Raw genomic sequence first — 22,077 nt, 5'->3', positions numbered from 1 at the left:
TTTACGGAAGTGACGTTGCCGGAAAAACGTAACGCAGTTTTTTTAAACATCAGTCATGGCTGCGCTGGAGACGGTGCCGAAGGATCTAAGGCATTTGCGAGCTTGTCTTCTTTGTTCATTGGTTAAGGTAACTATAAGAAGAGATATCTGAAGAAATTACTGCACCCAAGCTGTGCTTCCTTTTATTTTGAGGCAGCAATGGCGTGATTTCACGTTAAATAACAGGGTGTAAATGCCGCTGCTACTAGATGTCAGTTGTTCTGACTGGCAAGAGCAATACATACTGTATGTTTGATTTCAACTTGCATAGAGGGTGATCTATTCGTTATAAAAGCATTATTTTTTTTTTACAAAATGTATATAGTTAGGATATTGGGCATTTCGATAGATTATTCATCATCCAAGTTGACCCTAATTTCTAGGCCTTCATCTGTAGTTTCTTTTAAGATTATGCCACATGATCAGCCAATGTGATTTCTTTTCTTGTGTATGGAGCGATGGTCTTTCTGTTGCGTGTCTTGTTTTTTGTCCCTTAATATGTTTTGATGCGTCTTGTATATTTGGAATTGGGACTAGATGTAAGTATTCAGAATTTTTTATGTTTAATCAAACACATAAAACTTCAATTTATTTTGAAAGTACGTAGATATTACTACACACTACTTTTAGATTCATTTTCCTGCAACATTTGTAGGAAAAATAAAGAAATACAATAGAATTTACAAAAAACTATTCATAAAGACTGACAAATAACTAGTATGCTGAATAAGATAAACTGTGTAAATAAAGCTAATATTGAGTTGTAAAAAGTCCTTGAAAGTGTGCCTATAAGTCGTAGTATCAGTTCAGAGTTCTGTCATTTAACGTCGGCTCAGGAATCCGATGGTTGTAGGGTAATAATTATTGCTGAACCTAGTGGTGTGGAGCCTAAGACTACGGTACCTCCTGTCTGATGGTAGTAGTTAACAAGAAGAACAGTTGGGGTCTTTGATGATGGATGTTGCTTTCTTGTGGTAGTTCTCTATTTAAATTTATTCAGTAAGACATTGTGATGGACTGGGCTGTACTCATCACTTTCTCGACAGTGTTTCCATACCAAACTGTAATGCAATTAGATAGGATACTCTTCACTGTGCTCAGGTGTATAAATGAAAGATAATCTTGATCATAATGCAGTTTGCCAAATTCACTACTTGAAAGTAATTTGTTCATTTTGAAAGCTAAGTAGTACTAGTTCTGGTATTCTAGATAAAACAGCAAAAACATTGACACCATTTCTCTCTCTAATGTGTGATCTGTTTACTATTTGCAGAATTTTCTATTGTTTCATTTGTACTTATATTAGGAAAGGTATAGTTAGGGCAAATGCAAAAGGCTTTTTTCCACTGAGGTTGGGTGAGACTAGCACTAGAGGTCATCGGTTAAGTATGAAAGACAAAATTTTTATGGGGAGCATGAGGGAGAACAGCACATTCAGAGGATGGTGAGAGTGTCGGATGAGCTACCAGCGGAAGTGGTGAATGTGGGTTTGATTTCAACATTTAAGAGAAGTTTGGATATGTACATGGATGAGAAGGGTATGGAGGGCTATGGGTGCAGGTTGATGGGACTAGGCAAAATGACTGCTCAGCGTGGACTAGATGGGTTTAAGAGTCTGTTTCTGTGCTGTACTATTCTATGACTATTTGTACCTTTTCAATGTTAAGATATCACCTGGTTGTTACTGTGGTCTTTGCAACATAATGGAAAATTATTTCAATTTAAGTACAGTGGAAATGAACTTAGCATGATTTGTAATGTAGCCAAATCCAGTCATCCTTAGCAATGAGCTATTCATTTGCATTCAAGTATTAACTTTTTCATTTTGCATATGGTGTTTTGAAATAAGCCATTTTCAAATTAATATTGTAATGTATGGATAAATTATGCCTCAATTTTAAATCCTTTTATGTTCCATTAATGTCTATCTAAATGTTCAATATCTATTTTGAGGAAAACTATCTTGAATTGCAGACAGAGATAATGTTTAATGTCAAAACTGGACATTTATGCTTGTCCTTTTTAACTTCATTCCCTACCCCCTACTTGTTGAAGACCATAGATCAATTTGAGTATGACGGTTGTGATAACTGCGATGCCTATCTGCAAATGAAGGGAAATCGAGAGATGGTATATGACTGCACCAGTTCTTCTTTTGATGGGTGAGTTAACAAAATTACACTTGAAACTAAATCATTCTGATTTAAAATGGAGTTAGCTTGTAAGCTACAAGAATAAGCCATCATGTGATTTTACGGTATCAGGAGCAGACGCCTGATTCATAGAAGACAGGAGTAAGAACAATATTCTGGTCTAATGTGTACCTAGAAAAAAAATTGAGAAATAGTATGAGTATTTATAGAGTAGCAGCTGCCCTTTCTTGTATTTAAATTACAGAAAATGACATGAAACAATAAAGTATGAAACTATATATTGGGCCGCAGGAAGCTAAATCAGATCACAACTGATCTGCTTCAGATGTACTGAAATGAATTTATTGGAAGAATAAAGAAGTGGGAGGGAAGTAACCTTTCCAGTGGTAATAGTTGAGATACAGAATACACACTTTTTAACTGGCGTAGAAAAATGAAAAAAGCTGGAGCTCTCACTAAAGATGGTTTACAATGAAATGAAATGTATAATAGCTTATTATATAAAGAACTGAGCCAAAAATGAAAATCACAAGTTTTTGGTGAGAATTTTTTCTTCACCAGACAGAAATTCTGTTAAGCTACCTATAGCAATTACTTGAAAACAAAACAAAACCTCTTAAAGACTGAATATAGGGAACTGATACTGTATGACACATTTCAATAGACAATAGATGCAGGAGTAGGCCATTCAGCCCTTCGAGCCAACACCGCCATTCAATGTGATCATGGCTGATCATCCACGATCAGTACCCCGTTCCTGCTTTCTCCCCATATCCCTTGACTCCGCTATCTTTTAGAGCTCTATCTAACTCTTTCTTGAAAGCATCCAGAGAATTGGCCTCCACTGTCTCCTGAGGCAGAGCATTCCATAGATCCACAACTCTCTGGGTGAAAAAGTTTTTCCTGAACTCCGTTCTAAATGGCCTACCCCTTATTCTTAAACTGTGGCCTCTGGTTCTGGACTCCCCCAACATCAGGAACATGTTTCCTGCCTCTAGCGTGTCCAATCCCTTAATAATCTTATATGTTTCAGTTAGATCCCCTCTCATCCTTCTAAATTCCAGTGTATTCAAGCCCAGTCGCTCCAATCTTTCAACATATGACAGTCCCGCCGTCCTGGGAATCAACCTTGTGAACCTTGCTGCACTCTCTCAATAGCAAGAATGTCCTTCCTCAAATTTGGAGACCGAAACTGAACACAATATTCCAGGTGTGATCTCACCAGGGCCCTGTACAACTGCAAAATGACCTCTTTGCTGCTATACTCAACTCCCCTTGTTATGAAGGCCAACATGCCATTAGCTTTCTTCACTGCCTGCTGTACCTGCATGCTTACTTTCAGTGACTGATGTACAAGAACACTTAGATCTCGTTGTACTTCCCCTTTTCCTAACTTGACACCATTCAGATAGTAATCTGCCTTCCTGTTCTTGCCACCAAAGTGGATAACTTCACATTTATCCACATTAAGCTGTATCTGCCATACATTTGCCCACTCACCCAACCTGTTCAAGTCACCCTGCATTCTCCTAACATCCTCCTTATATTTCAAACTGCCACCCAGCTTTGTGTCATCTGCAAATTTGCTAATGTTACTTTTAATCCCTTCATCTAAATCATTAATGTATATTGTAAATAGCTGCGGTCCCAGCACCGAGCCTTGTGGTACCCCGCTAGTCACTGCCTGCCGTTCTGAAAAGGACCTGTTAATCCCTACTCTGTTTCCTGTCTGCCAACTAATTTTCTATCCATGTTAGTACCCTAACCCCAATACCATGTGCTCTAACTTTGCCCACTAATTTCCTATGTGGGACCTTATCAAAGGCTTTCTGAAAGTCTAGGTACACTACGTCCACTGGCTCTCCCTTGTCCATTTTCATAGTTACATCCTCAAAAAATTCCAGAAGATTAGTCAAGCATGATTTCTCCTTCGTAAATCCATGCTGACTCGGACCGATCCAGTAACTGCTATCCAAATGTGCCGCTATTTCATCTTTTATAATTGACTCCAGCATCTTCCCCACCACTGATGTCAGGCTAACTGGTCCCTGTTTTCTCTCTTAAAAAGTGGGATAACGTTAGCTACCCTCCAATCCTCAGGAACTGATCCTGAATCTATAGAACATTCGAAAATGATTATCAATGCGTCCACAATTTCTAGAGCCACCTCCTTAAGTACCCTGGGATGCAGACCATCAGGCCCTGGGGATTTATCAGCCTTCAGTCCTATCAGTCTACCCAACACCATTTTTTGCCTAATGTGAATTTCCTTCAGTTCCTCCGTTACCCTAGGTCCTCTGGCCACTATTATATCTGGGAGATTGTCTGTGTCTTCCCTAGTGAAGACAGATCCAAAGTACTTGTTCAATTCGTCTGCCATTTCCTTGTTCCCCGTTATAAATTCACCCGTTTCTGCCTTCAAGGGCCCAAATTTGGTCTTAACTAGTATTTTCCTCTTCACATACCTAAAGAAGCTTTTACTATCCTCCTTTATATTCTTGGGTAGCTTACCTTCGTACCTCATCTTTTCTCCCCATATTGTCTTTTTAGTTATCTTCTGTTGCTCTTTTAAAGTTTCCCAAGCCTCTGGCTTCCTGCTCATCTTTGCTATGTTATACTTCTCTTTTATTTTTAAACTGTCCTTGACTTCCCTTGTTAGCCATGGTCACCCCCTACTCCCCTTAGAATCTTTCTTCCTCTTTGGAATGAACCGATCCTGCACCTTCTGTATTGTTTTCAGATAACCGAGTTCAAAGTCAACAATGTTCAATTCTTTATTACCAAGTTAGTGAAGATGGACAATCTTATTGCAATTTTAAAAACTAAAGAAACTAAATTAGCGATATAGTGAAATAAGAGTAATTAGCATAATTAAGCAGTCAACAAAAGAATATTACCACCCCGCCCCTGGCTGAATCCCTGTCAACTAAACCAACTAAGACAAAACAGCATGTACAAAATGCTGGAAGAATTCAGCAAGCCAGGCAACATCTGTGGAAAAGAGTAAACAGTCAACGTTTTGGGCTCTAAGACAAAGCATGAATACGTAACTGTACTCATTTGTTTCTACCATGCTCATTCCATGTGATAAATTACAGAATCCCAGAATAAACGTGCAACACAAAGTACAATACAATCAGAAAATAGATGCATGGTTCCTACACTAGTCTAAGGACTATGGAATCCTCTATTTGCAACATTTTGTGAAAATGCAGAATTTGCTAAAACCATGCAACGCTTGAAGTAGTTAGGCCATTATGAGCAGCAGGAAATCTTTCTCTTGGGGGGGGGGGATGCTGTTTAAAACTGAGATCCATTGAAAACTGTGGGTTTTGATAGGGAAATTTAAACTTAAGAAGCTGCATGACAGAGAACTTCTGCTTGGAAAGTTAGTTGTGAAAGTCAGGAGAAAGCTTCAGGAAACGTCTGGTTTTTATTCCTTTCTTTATCTGGAGTCCCATCATACCAGAACTATACTACACTGCCCCCAGTGTTTTTTTGTTAAGATTTACCTACATGGTTACGCAAAGGAAGGGATTGTTTCAACTCGGTGTCATAAGGTGAAAAATAAACTTCATGGTGTGCAACAATTTAGCAAAGTGATACCTGAAAATCTGTCTGGATGAATAAAGAGCACATCATTTGTAATTATCTATCACCTCCTTTCCTTGGATATTGTTCCTGATTTGGATCATCTAATAGATTCCTGGGAGAAGGACCCTTTCCACCTCTGATTCCCTGATGAAGAATGGCCCATGGACCTCTGGCAGTTTATACATAATGTAGGCAGAATATTTGTGTTTTCCTCCAGTTGCACTCTTTCTTTCTCCTTCCTGATCTATCCAACACCCCCCCCCCCACATCCACACCAGTCCTGCATCACCCTATTTATTGCCCCACCTCTGCCTATTCCTTCTGCCCAGGTACCTCAGTTATGTGGAAAGACTGGAGAAACTCCATTTACTTTCATTGAGATGGAGGGTTGGAGAAAGTTTAATCTTTTTCATTTGTACCTCAAGCAACACCATCTTGAGGATGGAAGAGGAGCAGAGGGGTATGCTTATCTGAAGACATAAGGCTGTAGATACAGGAATCTAAAACCAAAAAGAAAAAAAAAATTGGCTGGAGAAGGTCACCATGTCAGGCAGCATCTGTGGAGGAAACTGAATAGTTCATGTATCATCTGGACTGAAAGACAGAGGGGAGGTAGCCATTGTATTAAAAATAAAAGTCAGGAAGAGTTGGGGCAGGAGCTTTCAAGCAATAGATGAATCTAGCTAAGAAGTGGTGATAGACAGATGGAGGAGGAATGAGTGGAAATAGCAACAAAAGCTCAAAGATTATGGGTGTTGGCAACCAGGGGCAGCAGGTGATGAAATCTGTTAGGGAAAGGAAGGCAGTAATTCGGGTAGGTAGATGTGAACAGTAGGTGGAACAGGATCATCAGTATGGTGGAGTGAGTGGTAGACTGTAGGTGGAGGAGGGGTAAGAAATGGGTTGATGAGGGACTGGGGTGGAGTGAGGTGGGTGTGGGAGGTACTGGGTAGATCAGGAAGGGAGAAGGCAAAAGGGTGAGGGAGTAGTTTACCAGAAATTGGAGAATTTACCAGAAATTTACCAGAAATTGTGCAACGAGACCTGGGTGTCATTGTACACCAGTCATTGAAAATGGGTATGCAGGTACAGCAGGCAGTGAAAAAGGCAAATGGTATGTTGGCATTCATAGCAAAAGGATTTTGAGTACAGGAGCAGGGAGGTTCTACTGCAGTTGTACAAGGCCTTGGTGAGACCGTACCTAGAGTATTGTGTGCAGTTTTTGGTCCCCTAATCTGAGGAAAGACATTCTTGCCATAGAGGGAGTACAGAGAAGGTTCACCAGATTGATTCCTGGGATGGCAGGACTTTCATATGAAGAAAGACTGGATCAACTAGCTTATACTCACTGGACTTTAGAAGATTGAGGGGGGATCTTATTGAAACATATAAAATTCTAAAGGGATTGGACAGGCTAGATGCAGGAAGATTGTTTCCGATGTTGGGGAAGTCCAGAACGAGGAGTCACAGTTTAAGGATAAAGGGGAAGCCTTTTAGGACCGAGATGAGGAAAAACTTCTTCACACAGAGAGTGGTGAATCTGTGGAATTCTCTGCCACAGGAAACAGTTGAGGCTGGTTCATTGGCTATATTTAAGAGGAAGTTAGATAGGGCCCTTGTGGCTAAAGGGATCAGGAGGTATGGAGAGAAAGCAGGTACAGGGTTCACTGAATGGCGGTGCAGGCTCGAAGGGCCAAATGGCCTACTCCTGCACTTATTTTCTATATTTCTATGAATTCAATGTTTATTCTGTCAGTTCAAAGTAAATTTATTATCAAAGTTCATGTGTCACCATATTCAACCGTGAGATTCATTTTCTTGTGGGCATACAAAGCAATTCGAGGAACATAATAGTATCAATGAAGACCACACTCATCAAAATGGATAAACAACCAGTGTGCAAGTACAGAAGGTAATAATAAAAAATAAATACAGGACACACAGTATTATTAAAAATACATAATAAAAAAAATCAAGAAATTCAAGAAGATAAAGGTAGAAAATGCAGAGAAAAAAACCAGAACCAATCCAACATCACAGGATCCTGTTACCATCTATGGAAAAATGATGGAGTCAGAATTAAAAGGTGGGGATCTTTTTTCTCTCCAGTCCTCCTGAAAGGTCTTGGCCCAAAACATCAATTGTACTCTTTTCCATAGAAGCTCCCTGGCCTGCTGAGTTCCTCTAGCATTTTGTGTGTGTTGCTTGGGTTTCCAGCATCTGCAGATTTTCTTTTGTATGTTACAGGATCCTGTAGCAGTTTAACACAATCTGATTACTAACACAGGCACAATCAAGTGGTAAACATCATTCATCAAAATATTGCTTTAAAATACAAATGCATAAATGAAATCACAAGTGTGATCCAGTTTTAGAATCAGAATACCGCAAATTATATTATCCATAATAACTGTCCAGATATAATAAATACCAGATGAACAAGCATGAACAACTTGTTTAATAGATATAACCATTCCAAACACATAACTTACAGAAAATAGTAAGTGGAAAAACACCAGAAATATGCTGAATTAAAAGACTTTGGAACATGAACAAGGTATACATTGTCCCTATAGGTCCTATACACTGGAATTTAGAAGGATGAGAGGGGATCTGATTGAAACATATAAGATTATTAAGGGATTGGACACACTGGAGGCAGGAAGCATGTTCCCGCTGATGGGTGAGTCCAGAACTAGAGGCCACAGTTTAAGAATAAGCGGTAGGCCATTTAGAACAGAGATGCGGAAAAACTTTTTCACCCAGAGAGTGGTGGATATGTGGAATGCTCTGCTCCAGAAGGCAGTGGAGGCCAAGTCTCTGGATGCATTCAAGAGAGAGTTAGATAGAGCTCTTATAGATAGCGGGGTCAAGGGATAGGGGGAGAGGGCAGGAACGGGGTACTGATTGTGTATGATCAGCCATGATCACAGTGAATGGCGGTGCTGGCTAGAAGGGCTGAATGGCCTACTCCTGCACCTACTGTCTATTGTCTGTAGTAATATCTACAACTGATATCATCCCAGAGACTACACAATGGCATTAAGCAATTGGGGCTACACAGTAATATCTGTGTAAATCTTCAGAAAGCCACAATGCTAAACACCATAAGATAGTATGAAAGTTCCTAGCAATTGATAAATGAGTGTGTTTGGCTATGCCTGTAACCTTAGGTTTTACCAGCTTGAGCTGAGGAGAGAAAAAGCAATAAATATAGAGAAGGTGAGATGAAGAGACCTTGAAAGTGAGTCCATAGGTTGTGGGAACAGTTCAGTGATGGGGCAAGTTATCCCCTTTGGTTCAATAGCCTAATGGTTGAGAGGTAATAACTGTCCCTGAACCTGGTGGTGTGGGTCCTGAAGCTCCTTTACCACCTTCCTGGTGACAGCAGTATGAAGACAACATAGCCTAGATGGTGGGGGTCCTTGATGATGGAAGCTGTTTTCCTGCGACAGCGCTCAGTGCTCGGGAGGGATTTGCCTCTGATGTACTGAGTTGTATCCACTACCTTTTGTAGGATTTTCTTTATAAAGGCATTGGTGTTTCCATATCAGGCCGTGATGCAGCCAGTCAATATATTCACCATCACAAATCTATAGAAGTTTGTCAGAGTTTTAGATGTCATGCTGAATCTTCACAAATTCTAAGTGAGTATCGGCACTGCAATACCTCTTTCGTAATGGCACTTGTGTGCCTGACCCAATAGAGATCCTCTGAAACGATAACACTGAGAATTTAAAGTTGCTAACCCTCTCCACCTCTGATCCTCAGATGAGGACTGGCCCATGGACCGCCACTGGCTTGTACACTATACCCATGGACCGCCACTGGCTTGTACACTATACCCATGGACCGCCATTGGTTTGTACACTATACCCATGTACCGCCACTGGCTTGTACACTATACCCATGGACCGCCACTGGTTTGTACACTATACCCATGGACCGCCACTGGTTTATGCTTTCTTCTAATTGCATTTTTTCTTTCTCCTTCCTGATCTACCTAGCTCCACTCACACCCACACCAGTTGCCCATCACCTTGTTTATTACCCCTCCTCTGCCCATTCCATACCCAGGTACCGCAGTTATGTGGAAAGACTGGAGAACTCCCACTTACTGTCATTGAGGTGGAGGGTTGAAAAGGGTTTATCTTGTTCTGTATACATCAAGCAAGGCCAATCTTTTCTGTTACTCCAACTAATTAAGTCAAGGTTGACAAACCAAAATAATTTATAATCATGAGTAGTGTAGCTAGAGTGTTTAAATAAAAAACTTTTCAATGAGAGTATTGGTAACTGAAGAATACAGATTTAAGATTGTTGGCAAAATAAGGCATTGTAAATCTATTTATACTGTGAGCTTTAGTGATATGAAAGGAGGACTAATTAGATTAAACACAGAGCTGGCATAATGAGGTTCGAGAGCAGAATTTCAAATCCTATTTCCTTCCTTCTAAATTATTACACTCTCTGTTTTCCCCTATGTATTAGGAGGCATTTTGTTTCCAAAATTTAACTGAATAACCTTCCAAAACTATCCAGCTGGAATTCTAACTATATTGTGTCGGTATAGCATTATGGGAAAAAGCCCATGAAAATGCATAAAATAATTCATGATCTTGAGAATGGAGGGAAAAGTTGCAGTTAACTTATGAAGTCTCTCAAAGCATTTATTACAATTTAATTTCATGTAAATTCTTCATCTGTGTTTACATAATTTACGCTTTGCCACTTGGGTTAGTGTATTAATGAAAGATCGTAACTTTGGCAATTTTTCTCTTGTCTTTGCCTTCTGAGATGTAGAATGTTAAAGCAGGTAGTTGATAGTGAGCTCAATATTTTGTGGTTGAAATTGACTAACTGTAGACTGGGAATTAACTTGCATCATCAAGCAATGCTGGAATTTTCTTAGTTTGTCTGTATTTTCCTTGCATCTGCTCGTATATTGAAAATATTCAGTACTTACTGAATTCTGGCCCTAAGTATAAAATAGACTGTAGGAAAAAAGGAAAAACATTTGACAGATGCCAATTATTCTATGCAATTTTTCTTTTTCTAATTTCAGGTCTTGGTTGTTTGCGCACTATGGCACTCTGGATCTGAAATGCCTCTTTTAGTTGTTTGGCTTGGTTAGATAGTTACTGCCCGTTATGCTGCTGGTGTTTAGGGCAGCAATGAAGATCCTGCATCTGCGTTTGTCCTTGGCCATATATATTTGCACAACAGATATAAAAGGATTCTTCATTGCTGTTTCTGTCACTTTTTTTTGACCAGTTAGGGTCGTTAGCCCTGAGCTGACCCCTGAACCTGGAGGACTGGTGGACCACTCTTGGTCTGGTCTCTACCCTTTGACCTATTTGGCATGAGTGACCCTACCAAGAGCCAAAACATAAAGCCCAAACTCCAGCCTACGTAGCTCTCTGGGTCATTGAGAGAAGCAAACCTCCAAACCATATGACAAGGTTGTGGTCCTCTGACTTGGATGCAGTATTTAATGTACTTGATATGGTGCCTGATGTTGCTGCTCAGGTTGTTAACATCTCTTTTTCAGGATTATAGCAATGATGAGTCCTGAAGACAGCTGGGTCTCTAAGTGGCAGCGAATCAGTAAGTTTAAAGCAGTTTGCTGCACATTCTAATATGCATTTGAAGTTTATATTTGGATCATTAGGTGGAAGTATCTTTCAATAGGTGATACATGGTATGCATTATCCATATAGGTTGTCTTGTGCTGTATAAATACTGAAATTTTAAAAATAAAATGATTCAATGTAGGTATAGAGATGCAATTATTATTTCCCAGATGACTTTCTGATATAGTGTTTGCTTTAATTCAGTCAGTTCATTTGGAGTTACAAATAAAGGTGTTCTCCAGTGCACCAAACAAAAATGTGCAATATTTTGTGAATATTGAATACAGGCAGTCCCCGGGTTACGAACGAGATCCGTTCCTAAGCCTGTCTTTAAGTCGGATTTGTACGTAAGTTGGAACAGGTACATCCGGTCTTATGTAGCATCAGGTAGTCAAATGTTTGTCTTGGTATATAGTATATATTTTACCTTTCTATGGATTAAACCCCAGTGCCTATTTCCCCGCCACCTCCACCTCCCAGTAATGTCTCCGTGATGTGAATCCCTCCGATCCCAGTACACTAGCCTAGCTTGTGAATCTCTTCCCGGTGTCAGTGAGGTCCCTTTCTGTTCCGGTACATCTCACACTCTTCTGACCCTCAGACACCTCCATTTCCCGATGCACCATTTCAACATCCAGGGTGACAGATCGGGAGACTTGGGCAACGCAGTCACGAGATCAGGGGTAGACTCAGGCTGTGCGACTGGGGAAGAGACTCGGGCATTGTGCCCGTGGGACCAGGGAGAAGGCCGCTGAGCCTCAAGCACAGTCGGGTAGCTAACAGGAGCTATTTCCGGGGTTTTTTCTAACTACAGCGGATGGACAACCAGTATCTCCCCGAGATTTATCCTCCGGGATGGAGAGCAAATTGCCCGATCAACACATACAAAATGCTAGAGGCAGCATGTGTTCGGAGAGACAGACAGGCTATATGGCAGTCCGTTTGTAAGTACAAGTTGTTCGTTAAGTCGGATGTTCGTAACCCAGGGACTGCCTGTAGTGAAATTAAAACAAAAATGTGAAAGTCTTAAGAGAGGGTATGGAAAAATATTGACAATTTAAAAAATCCAATGTTTCACATAAGAACCCAATGAGTAATATAATAAACAACATGGCTTATTCAGGATTAAAAAGCAACCTGTGTCAAAATAAAAGTCATGGGTAAGATTCAGACCATTCTACACCAGTCTTCACAAAAGATGATGATGTTGAACTTAATGTGTGAAAATATTCTGTGGGATAAACATGGTAAAAGAGGAAATATCAAGTTTAGTGTTTATGACATGAAGTATATAAAGCTTTTAAAAGTGGAAAGGGAGGGAAATGCAATAGTTTTAATCATAGGTTTCCAATTCTCCCTGGATAAGGGATTAGTACCAGAGGACTAGTATTGCAAAATAAAAATAAAGAATGTCCGAATCCAGAATCTGCAGCAGAATCAGAAAATACCTTATGCACAGAAGAGAGAAAGCTAATAATTAAAATGAAATTTAAAAATCTCTCATTTTGTTTCAAAACAGCTATCTTTGTTACTTAAAATGAACCTCTCTAAACTTTAGCAAATACAACCAGATATTTATCAGTGAAGGTGCTGAGGATTGAAAGCATAAGATTTATAGAAATGATGTTTTAAATTTAAGTTTTTGATTTTATCATACTATGAGCAAACAATAGTTACAGATAGTCCCCGGGTTTCAACTTATGGACAACTTGTACTTACGAACGGACTGCCATATAACCTGTCTGTCTCTCCGAACACATGCTGCCTCTAGCATTTTGTGTGTGTTGATCGGGAAATCCACTCTTTATCCCGGAGGATAAATCTCGGGGAGATACTGGTTGTCCATCTGCTGTAGTTAGATAAAACACCGGAAACAGTTCCTGTCAGCTACCCGACTGTACCTGAGGCTCAGCGACCTTCTCCCTGGTCCCACGGGCTGCACTGCCCGAGTCTCTTTCCTCGGTCCCGTGGCCATGCTGCCCGAGTCTCCCCCTGATCTCGTGACTGTGCTGCCCGAGTCTCCCGATCTGTCACCGTGGATGTTGAAACAGTGCATTGGAAAATTGAGATGTTTGAGGGTCAGAAGAGTGTGAGATGTACTGGAACACAGCGGGACCTCACTGACCTGGAAGAGATTCACAAGCTGGACTTGTGTACTGGGATTGGAGGGATTCACATCGCAGAGACATTACTGGGAGGTGGAGGTGGCAGGGAATCGGCGCTGGGGTATAATGCATAGAAAGGTAAAATATATACTATATAGTAAGACAAACATTTGACTACCTGACGCTAAATAAGACTGGATGTACCTGTTCCAATTTACGTACAAATCCGACTTAAAGACAGACTTAGGAACCGATCTCATTCGTAATCCGAGGACTGTCTGTATTGTATTTCTACTGTATTATGCTTCTATGGCCAATGTTACTTTTATTTTGTTTCCTTCAACATCTATACATATTATCATTCACAGAGCTGTGGATTTTGCAGTTGCATCCTTTACTTTGTGGGAACCCGTGAATCTTGTCCTGAAGTACTCCTATTGGTACAAGACTGATTTATCACCATGTAGCTGTTTCCAGCCTACTTTTACTTTTTCAGTAAAGTTGATCTTCACCTCATTTTAATCCTTTAGTCGTGCTTTATAATTGACCTTTTCCTTTGGTGTACTAAATCCATATGAAGGCACAATAGACTGCAGATAGTGGAATCAGGAACAAAAGAATCGAACTGCTGGAGGAACTCAACTAGTCAAGCAGCATCTGTGGAGGCAAAGGAGTGGTCCCTTTTTGGGGTTGTGAACCTGCATCAAGACTTTTCAGGGTCATCACCTTAAATGTTGATCATCACATTGCCTCTGCAGCTGCTGAGTTCCTCCAGATATGTGTTTTCTTTATTTAAATCTTACTGAGTGATCGCATTCACTAAAATGCTCTCACTGATATCCTTCAGCATGATTAGATAACTTAAAAGTAATTCCAGGACTTCCGGTAAGATGGCGATTGTTTAGCTGCTCCAAACTTTTGTTCCATTACTGTCGCTACCTTTGCACTAAATGTCTCCATTTTTTAAACCTTAGTTAGGAATTATTTCGGTATCTCTTACTTGCCTGTGAATATATCTAACTTACAATGTCTAGCAAGAGTTCTAAATCTGGGAGAAAAGAAGCTATGAGCCCGTCGGACGAGACTCTGGTTGCGCTGGGAAAGCTCCGAGACGAAATCTTAAAGGAATTTAAAACCGCTTTCAAACAGTTAGAAGACAAACTGGATCGGATCAATGATAAAGTGGACAAACATGCTGAACACTTATCTCGCATCGATTCGACTTCTGAAGATTTAGAAAGTCGTGTTCGATACTTGGAGATTCTCTGTTCCAGCTTAGAGGAAAAATCTAATAAACTTCTTTCCAAAATGGTGGATCTCGAAAATCGCAGCAGACGCTGTAACATCAGAATTCTGGGATTACCAGAGGCAACTGAAAAGGGACCAACCGTGAAGTTTTTCGCCGAGTTTCTCTGTGAGTTATTCGGGAAAGATTTGCTTCCGAAGCCGCCCGAGCTCGAATGGGCACACAGAGTTTACGTTCACCCCGGAATTCTGGGCTCCCGCCCGCGACCAGTAATCTTGTGTTTCCATCAATACCAGGTAAAACACAGTCTGATTGTGGAGGCACGTCGCAGAGGTTCTTTTTCTTTCCAGGATACAACCATTCGCTTTGTGGAAGATTTTGCACCCCAGACCTTAAAGATGCGCGCTGAGTTTAAAGGCGTAATGAAAGTGCTTTTTGATCGTGGTTTCAAACCTTCCCTTCGTAACCCTGCTGAACTACGAATCAAGCTTAATACCGGGGAATTCAAGTGGTTTAAATCAGCAAAGGAAGCTGAAGCGTTTGTGGCAAGTCTTACGGCTATCCAGTCATCTTCGGAATCTGATTGGACCTCCTAAAATGGTGGATAAGTACTCCTCGTAGTAAAATTACTTTCTCTGGACTCGGGATTCACTTGAATCACTCAGACATTATTCATTGAAACTTTAAGGGCTGTTGACAATCTCTCCCGGGATTTGGTGTGTGTGTAACCTATTTTTATTCTTGTATAACTTTACCTACAGAGTTCTACAACTAATTCTAACTTGTTTTGGAGGTTCGAAGTCTTTGGTGAAGGCCTCCCTGTTTGTCGATTCACAGTTCAACTGCTGATTTATTTTTCCTCTGCTTTAAATATTTATTTATTTTATCTTTTTCTTTTCTTCACCCCTTTTTTCTAATCTCTGAATTTTTTTCTCCCTTCTCTGTAAATGGTTGATAAATACTCATCTTTAATTTATAATTTTCCCCTTCCTCTTCTTTTTTCTTTTTCCTTCTTACCTTTTTTTTTTCCCTTTCTCTTATTTTATTCTTCTATAATTTTTCGCGGGTAGGTTAGTTTTGGTTTTCTTCCGATTTTCTCTGTATTAAGTTGTATATTTCTGCAGAAGGTGTTCTAATCTGTAGTTGTGTTTTCTAGTGCATAAACTAGTTATTATTTGCTATAGTATTTATACAGAACTGTTGTTAATGACACAGATCTGGAAGTTGTATTTGGGTTAATTTTTTTGGTAGAGCTAGCTACTTGTTTTGGTAGCTGTCTAGTTTTGGGTTGTGCGGGTGGGGTGAGTTTTCCAGTTCCAACATCTCTTTATTGCTTAGGACATGTTTATATTTTGACCTTACGAATCTATGTTTACATCTCTGCTTCCAGACTGCTATTGTACTGCTTGATTTTTTATATGCCTGCTGCCTTTTATGCATTAGTAATTGATAATGGCTAGTGCACTTAAATTCATGAGCTGGAATGTAAAGGGACTGAACCACCCTGTTAAAAGGAGGAAGGTATTCTCACATATTAAACAACTCAAAGCTGACATTGCTTTCCTCCAAGAAACTCATATTCGTTGTTTTGATAACTCCCGGCTTCTGTCAAAGTGGGCGGGTTAGCATTTTCATTCATCCTTTGCCGCTAAAGCTAGGGGAGTTTCTATTCTTATTAACTCAAATATTCCTTTTGAACTCCATAATAAAATATCTGATACAAATGGCCGTTTTATTATTGTTTCTGGTAAACTATATAACACTAAAGTTGCACTCGCAAACCTGTATACCCCCAACTTTGATGATGTTAACTTTTTTGAACGGTTTTTCGTTGTGCTGCCTTCTGGTCTTGCTTCCACGGTCAACCCGAGTGCCCTAACTGGGTGGCAATGGAGTTGAGCTCCACTAAAGAATTATCTACATCTGCACTTCTTGGCTCTGCACTCCCTAGCAGTCTGCCCAGATCAATAGCTAATCCTCTGGTTAGACACACTTTGTGTATATGGGCTCAGTTCAGGAAATGCTATGGTTTCCAGGGGTTTTCCGTTTCTAGCCCTGTCGCACATAATCACCTTTTTTTTTACCTACTACGTACGATTCAGCATTCCATGTTTGGTACAGGAAGGGCATTAGACATTTTGAAGATCTCTTCATTGATAATCGCTTCGCTTCTTTTCAGCAGCTCTCCGTTAAGTTCAACCTGCCTAACGCTCACTTTTTCAGATATCTCCAAATCCGACACTTTACTGCTCCTTTAATTCCTAACTTTCCTGAAATGCCTGCGAAAAATGCTATGGACCTATTTCTTTCCATTAATCCACTAGGTAAAGGTTTAATTTCAATTATCCGAGATAAACTAGCAGCCTTACGACGGGCCCCTGTGGATAAAATTAAAATGGCCTGGGAGCAGGATTTAAATATCTCCTTATCCGAGGAGAGCTGGGACTCAGTTCTCAAATCGGTTAACTCAACCTCCCTTTGTGCTCGCCATTGCCTCTTACAGTTTAAGATTGTTCATAGAGCCCATATGTCTAAATCTAAACTATCTCGATTCTACCCTGGCATTAGTCCGCTCTGTGATAAATGCAAGAGGGGCGTGGCCTCTCTCATCCATATGTACTGGTTCTGTCCTAGCTTGGAGAAATTCTGGAAAGATGTCTTCACTGCATTATCGGGTATTCTGAATCAGCAACTAGAACCTAACCCCTTAATTGCTCTGTTCGGTTTTTGGGGCGAGACAGAATTATGTCTGGGTCTGACCAAATGCCGAATACTATCCTTTGCCTCTCTCCTGGCGAGATGCTTGATCCTCCTTAGATGGAGAGATGTTGCCCCGCCCACTCATGCGCAATGGCTTAACGACATTATGGCCTGCTTGGACCTCGAAAAAATTCATTATTCAGTTCTTAATTCGGATCTAAAGTTCCATAAGGTCTGGGGACCTTTTATCGAGTACTTTCATAACCTTCCTCTTGACTAGGGTTTTTTTATTCTTTTTCTTTTTTTCTTCTTCTTTTCGGTCCCGTGCTTTCAGCTCCCTTTTTTTTGGTAGTAGGCATTATTATCCTCTGTTACTAGGTGTATTCACAGTCTGGGAGTTTGACTGACCAGACTTATACTCTTTATATTGTGTGGTGATTGGTCTGGAGTTGTTGTTGTTTTTTTCTTGTGTTGTGGGGCTTGGGGAGGACACTAAGCTCACTTGTCTTTAATTTAGGTGCTTTTTTGTTAAATTCTCTTCCTTTGTAGCATATTGTTATTGTATGCTTAATCTTGCACTGTATTAATGCTCCTCATTGGGATTTGGGGTTTTTAATTTTGTAAAATGTTTTGGAAAACTAATAAAAAATTTAAAAAAAAGTAATTCCAGAATTGTCCTACTGCAAATGTGTGGGCTTGTTGCACACAGGCTGAAACTGTTTTCCTGGATACAACTCAGGAATTCGGTGTCCCCTATGTCAATAATAAACAGGAGCCTGAAATTGCCACTCTTTCCACTTTTGGCCATAATTCCTAAATGCCACATCTTCCTAACTCATCTGATAGTTCACCTCTTTTACCGTTACCACATTCTTCTGGTTGTTAAAATGCCCTAGTGCCAGGCCTCTAATCAATATATAATTGAAAAACCTGATAACTGCTTCACATACAAATAAATCCTTGATACTTGTTCTCCTGAATTGAAATATGATGGCCTAAATTTGTCACATTGCTATTTTTGTTTTTTTTTTCCAGGTAATTTTAAGCCAGGTATCTATGCAGTATCAGTGACTGGACGGTTACCCCAGGGTAAGATACTACATTTTAAGAACTACATTTCAGATATTGGTTCAGTTGCAGAAATAATTTCAAATCTATAAAATATAAGAAAATAAATTGTGGGAAGGGGGTCTACTCATCATAATGACAGAGTTTTTTCACACATTTATTGCCTGTTGCTCAGTACTGTAAATTACATATCTGAATTTAATGAAAAGCAGCACGGGTTAGGTTGGTCCATGGCTGCCTCTTCTGCCTTGCTGAGGCCACTCTCAGATTGGAAGAACAAAACCTCATTTTCCATCTAGGTAGCCTCCAACCTGATTGCATGAATATTGATTTCTCCTTCCGGTATTTTTTTTTTCTTTTTCCCCACTCTGGCCTCTTGCCTCTTCTCACCAGCCTATCACCTCCTCCTGGTGCCCATCCTTCTTTTCTTTCACCATGGTCCAGTCTCCTCTCCCATCAGATTTCTTTTTCTCCAGCTTTTACCTTTCCCTCCTCCTCCTCTCTTCTATTCCCCTCTCTGGCTTCTTACCTCTTTCCCTCACCTACCTATCACCTCCCCCTTGTGTTCCTCTTTTCCTTTCTCCCAGGGTTCACTCTTTTCTAACAGATGTTCTTCTTCTCCAGCCCTTCAGCTTTCCCACCCACCTGGCTTCACCGATCATCTTGAAGCTCATCCTCTTTCGCCTCCCCCACATTTTATTCCGGTGTCTTCCCCCTTACTTTTCAGTCCTGATAAAGAGTCTCTGCCCAAGAAGTTAACTGTTTACTCGTTTCCATAGCTGCTGCCTGACCTATTGAGTTTCTTCAGCATTTTGTGTGTGTTGCACTGGATTTCCAGCATCTGCAGAATCTGTTGTGTTTATAGGTTGGTAGCATATACTTCAGAACAATATATCTAAATCTGCTTAGTGTCAAAGGTTAAGTATGCTTCCTTGCTTTTCATATATCGCATTGCAGTTCAGATGTTTTCCAGTTAGTGGCACTGACCTACGAGCTACCTTTGCAATTATCTAATGTGCATATCTGTGAAGGTAGTTCTGAAGCTCATCATTTGGGATCTGTGCTGCAAAGGAAAAAAACATAAACAAATAAAACTAAACATATTTTAAAATAAAGGTGAAAACACAAGCTATTTTAAACTACTACAGAAGTTTCCATATCTGAGCGAGACATGAGACTGCAGATGCTGGAATCTGGAGCAAAAAAAAACAAATTGCTGGAGGAACTTAGCAGGTCAGGAAGCATCTATGGGGAGGGGGAAGAAATGGCTGATGTAAACCATTCCGCTTCACAGATACTGCCTCTACCACTGAGCCCAACCTGCAGTTTTTGCCCCCCCTAATCTGTGTTGTGTGATGTCTTTGAGTGTAAAGTTATGTCATAGTTAAGTGATCACTTGCAAGCAGCTGTCAGGAAGTTTCAAACCACTACATTTGCGCATGCAGATATGGAATAAGCTTGTTGGCACCTGCATCGAAGAGAAGCCAATATTTTATGTATGAATTTCTGTTTGTTTTATTGATCTGTTTTACAGGTATTGTGAGGGAACTGAAAAGTCGAGGTGTTATCTACAAATCAAGAGACACTGCTATCAAATCTTAATGACCTCATTGTGCATCCTGTCTAATCTCTACAATTGGGATTCCCCTTCCATTTCTGACTGGAAACATTTGTATCAATCTCAATTGATATATATATTTTGATATATTGGTGTGGTGTAGCATCTATATCTGTTATGTTTGTAGTCATAGTCCAAAGAAATTAATTGGAGAATCTAAATTCCGCAAACATGGCTCACCTTGGTTAAGGTAAGCATTTATCTACAAGGTAAAGGATCACTAAGCCTAATGTGACTGTTTTGTGAAATTTAGAATAAAGTACTGCTAGATACAAAACAAATGTCAGTGCAAATTTAGATACTTTAATGTGAAATACTTTTTTTGAAAGGAGGACAAAAGGTATTGAAACACTTTTTTTTAAGAACCAATAGAATGGCTAATATTAACTTCAGATGTTAAAAGTGTGTTGCTGTCTTCTCAAGCAATTCTTGAGGATTGATGCTTACTTACCTGTACACCAGTTCATGTGCTCCATCAACGGGGATGATGCAAGGAAAAATGGAATGTATGGTGGGGAAAGGACCAAGGGTGATGTGGGAGTATCAGTGAATGGGACTGATCAACATGATAGTTGGACCAGGGTCACTAGTTGGGGTTAGTCTTGGCATATGGTATTGCTTGTCAGAATTCAGCATATATGGCACTAGACTGAATTCTGAGAGTATAGCCTTTTTGGTGGGAGGGTTGGGATTGCTGGCTTTAATTGGAAAGTAGGCTTGGCAGTGTTGTAGCAGAAGAAATGCAATAGCTTGTCGGGGATGGCCTTGATGTTGAAGTGGCAATAACCTTAGTTGGGGTGGAATTCTTGGATGGTTGTGTATGTGTTAGGATTGGGTTTAAATGAGTGACATTTTTTTTTTCAGTGCCTGGGTAGCCCAGAGTGTTTCTAGGGTGGATAATCCCAAAGGTTGTTAAGTATTGACCTAATTGAATCTTCAGCAACAACCTACAAGATGATCTGCCAGGCTAGACTCCACATTTAGTCATCCCTTAAAAGCCTGCTTTTGTAAGTGTTCTATAATGCTAGAGACCCTATAAGTGTTTGGACATTAGAGAAGTGACATCCAGATACCTACTGGTTGTGATGGCATTTGAAATACGGGGAATAGAAATTGCCGATTTTAAATACAGCTTGCATAAAATCTCAATTTTTCAATCAGTTGATTTTTATTGCAAGTTGCACAGAAACATGGTGCAATGCTATTTAATTTCCTGGCTAGAATAGTCCATTATGGTAGTTGTGCCCTTCAGAACCTATTCAGTTTTGCTAGAGTTAGTGCTCCAAACAACTCTTGGTGATGGACATATATATTTTTTCCAATGGGAGAATATTCTGTGTCTCTGTTATTGTTGGTGTTTCTTCTAAGAAATTTGATGTCAAGCAGTGCTGATTTATTGACTGGGTGCAACTTAGATGATTGCAGCCATTTAACCAGACTAAGGTGAAAAAGTGAGAAAGTGCCAATTGGGTTGTGTTGTGGAAAACAACTCATTTGACTGTTGTACTAGTAAGCACAAAATATATATTAATCTACCATCTACACACTGTTGGGCCATGAGGCGGAAAAAAAACTCAAATGACAAAAGGTTCCTAATTAATATGCAATTTAAAGCATTCCATATTATGTGGTCTTTAATAAACATTTTTACTTCAAACTCTCAATGATTCATTGTTATTGAGACTTAAAAATGATTGACTTTTTGTTAAAAAGCCAAAGTACTAAATTGAAAATGCACATCTATGATCAACCAAAGAAAATCCAGAATTGTATTTGAGCTAGTTTTGTTTTCTTGTAGATATTCATGACAAAAGTATAATTGCGGTGTTTCTGATATGAATTAATTTGGGGAATTTAGTTACCATCATTTCAAATCTTAAATCAGTGGCATTTGAAGGTATTTACAAATTAGACAATGTAT

General features: G+C 39.8%; 1 protein-coding gene across 1 annotated transcript; it reads left to right on the top strand.

The window, feature by feature from the left end:
• supt4h1 (SPT4 homolog, DSIF elongation factor subunit) lies at positions 1-21,813 on the top strand. The gene is made up of 5 exons (XM_073053597.1): positions 1-127; positions 2,095-2,201; positions 11,338-11,393; positions 18,506-18,559; positions 20,073-21,813. The coding sequence occupies exons 1-5, from the start codon at positions 56-58 to the stop codon at positions 20,138-20,140; spliced, it is 357 nt and encodes a 118-aa protein (XP_072909698.1). The 5' UTR covers positions 1-55; the 3' UTR covers positions 20,141-21,813.
• Positions 21,814-22,077: the final 264 nt, after the last annotated feature.

Source organism: Hemitrygon akajei, chromosome 8, assembly GCF_048418815.1.
Source record: "Hemitrygon akajei chromosome 8, sHemAka1.3, whole genome shotgun sequence".
Classification (NCBI taxonomy): Eukaryota; Metazoa; Chordata; class Chondrichthyes; order Myliobatiformes; family Dasyatidae; genus Hemitrygon; species Hemitrygon akajei.
This window is presented reverse-complemented; position numbering and strand designations above follow the sequence as displayed.

Bases quoted from the DNA above. Each gene is read 5' to 3' on its own strand.
- supt4h1 (XM_073053597.1), top strand. From the start codon at position 56: ATGGCTGCGCTGGAGACGGTGCCGAAGGATCTAAGGCATTTGCGAGCT. The intron at 2,202-11,337 runs GTGAGTTAACAA...TCTCTTTTTCAG, and splicing joins ACCAGTTCTTCTTTTGATGG to GATTATAGCAATGATGAGTC. The intron at 18,560-20,072 runs GTAAGATACTAC...TCTGTTTTACAG, and splicing joins GACTGGACGGTTACCCCAGG to GTATTGTGAGGGAACTGAAA.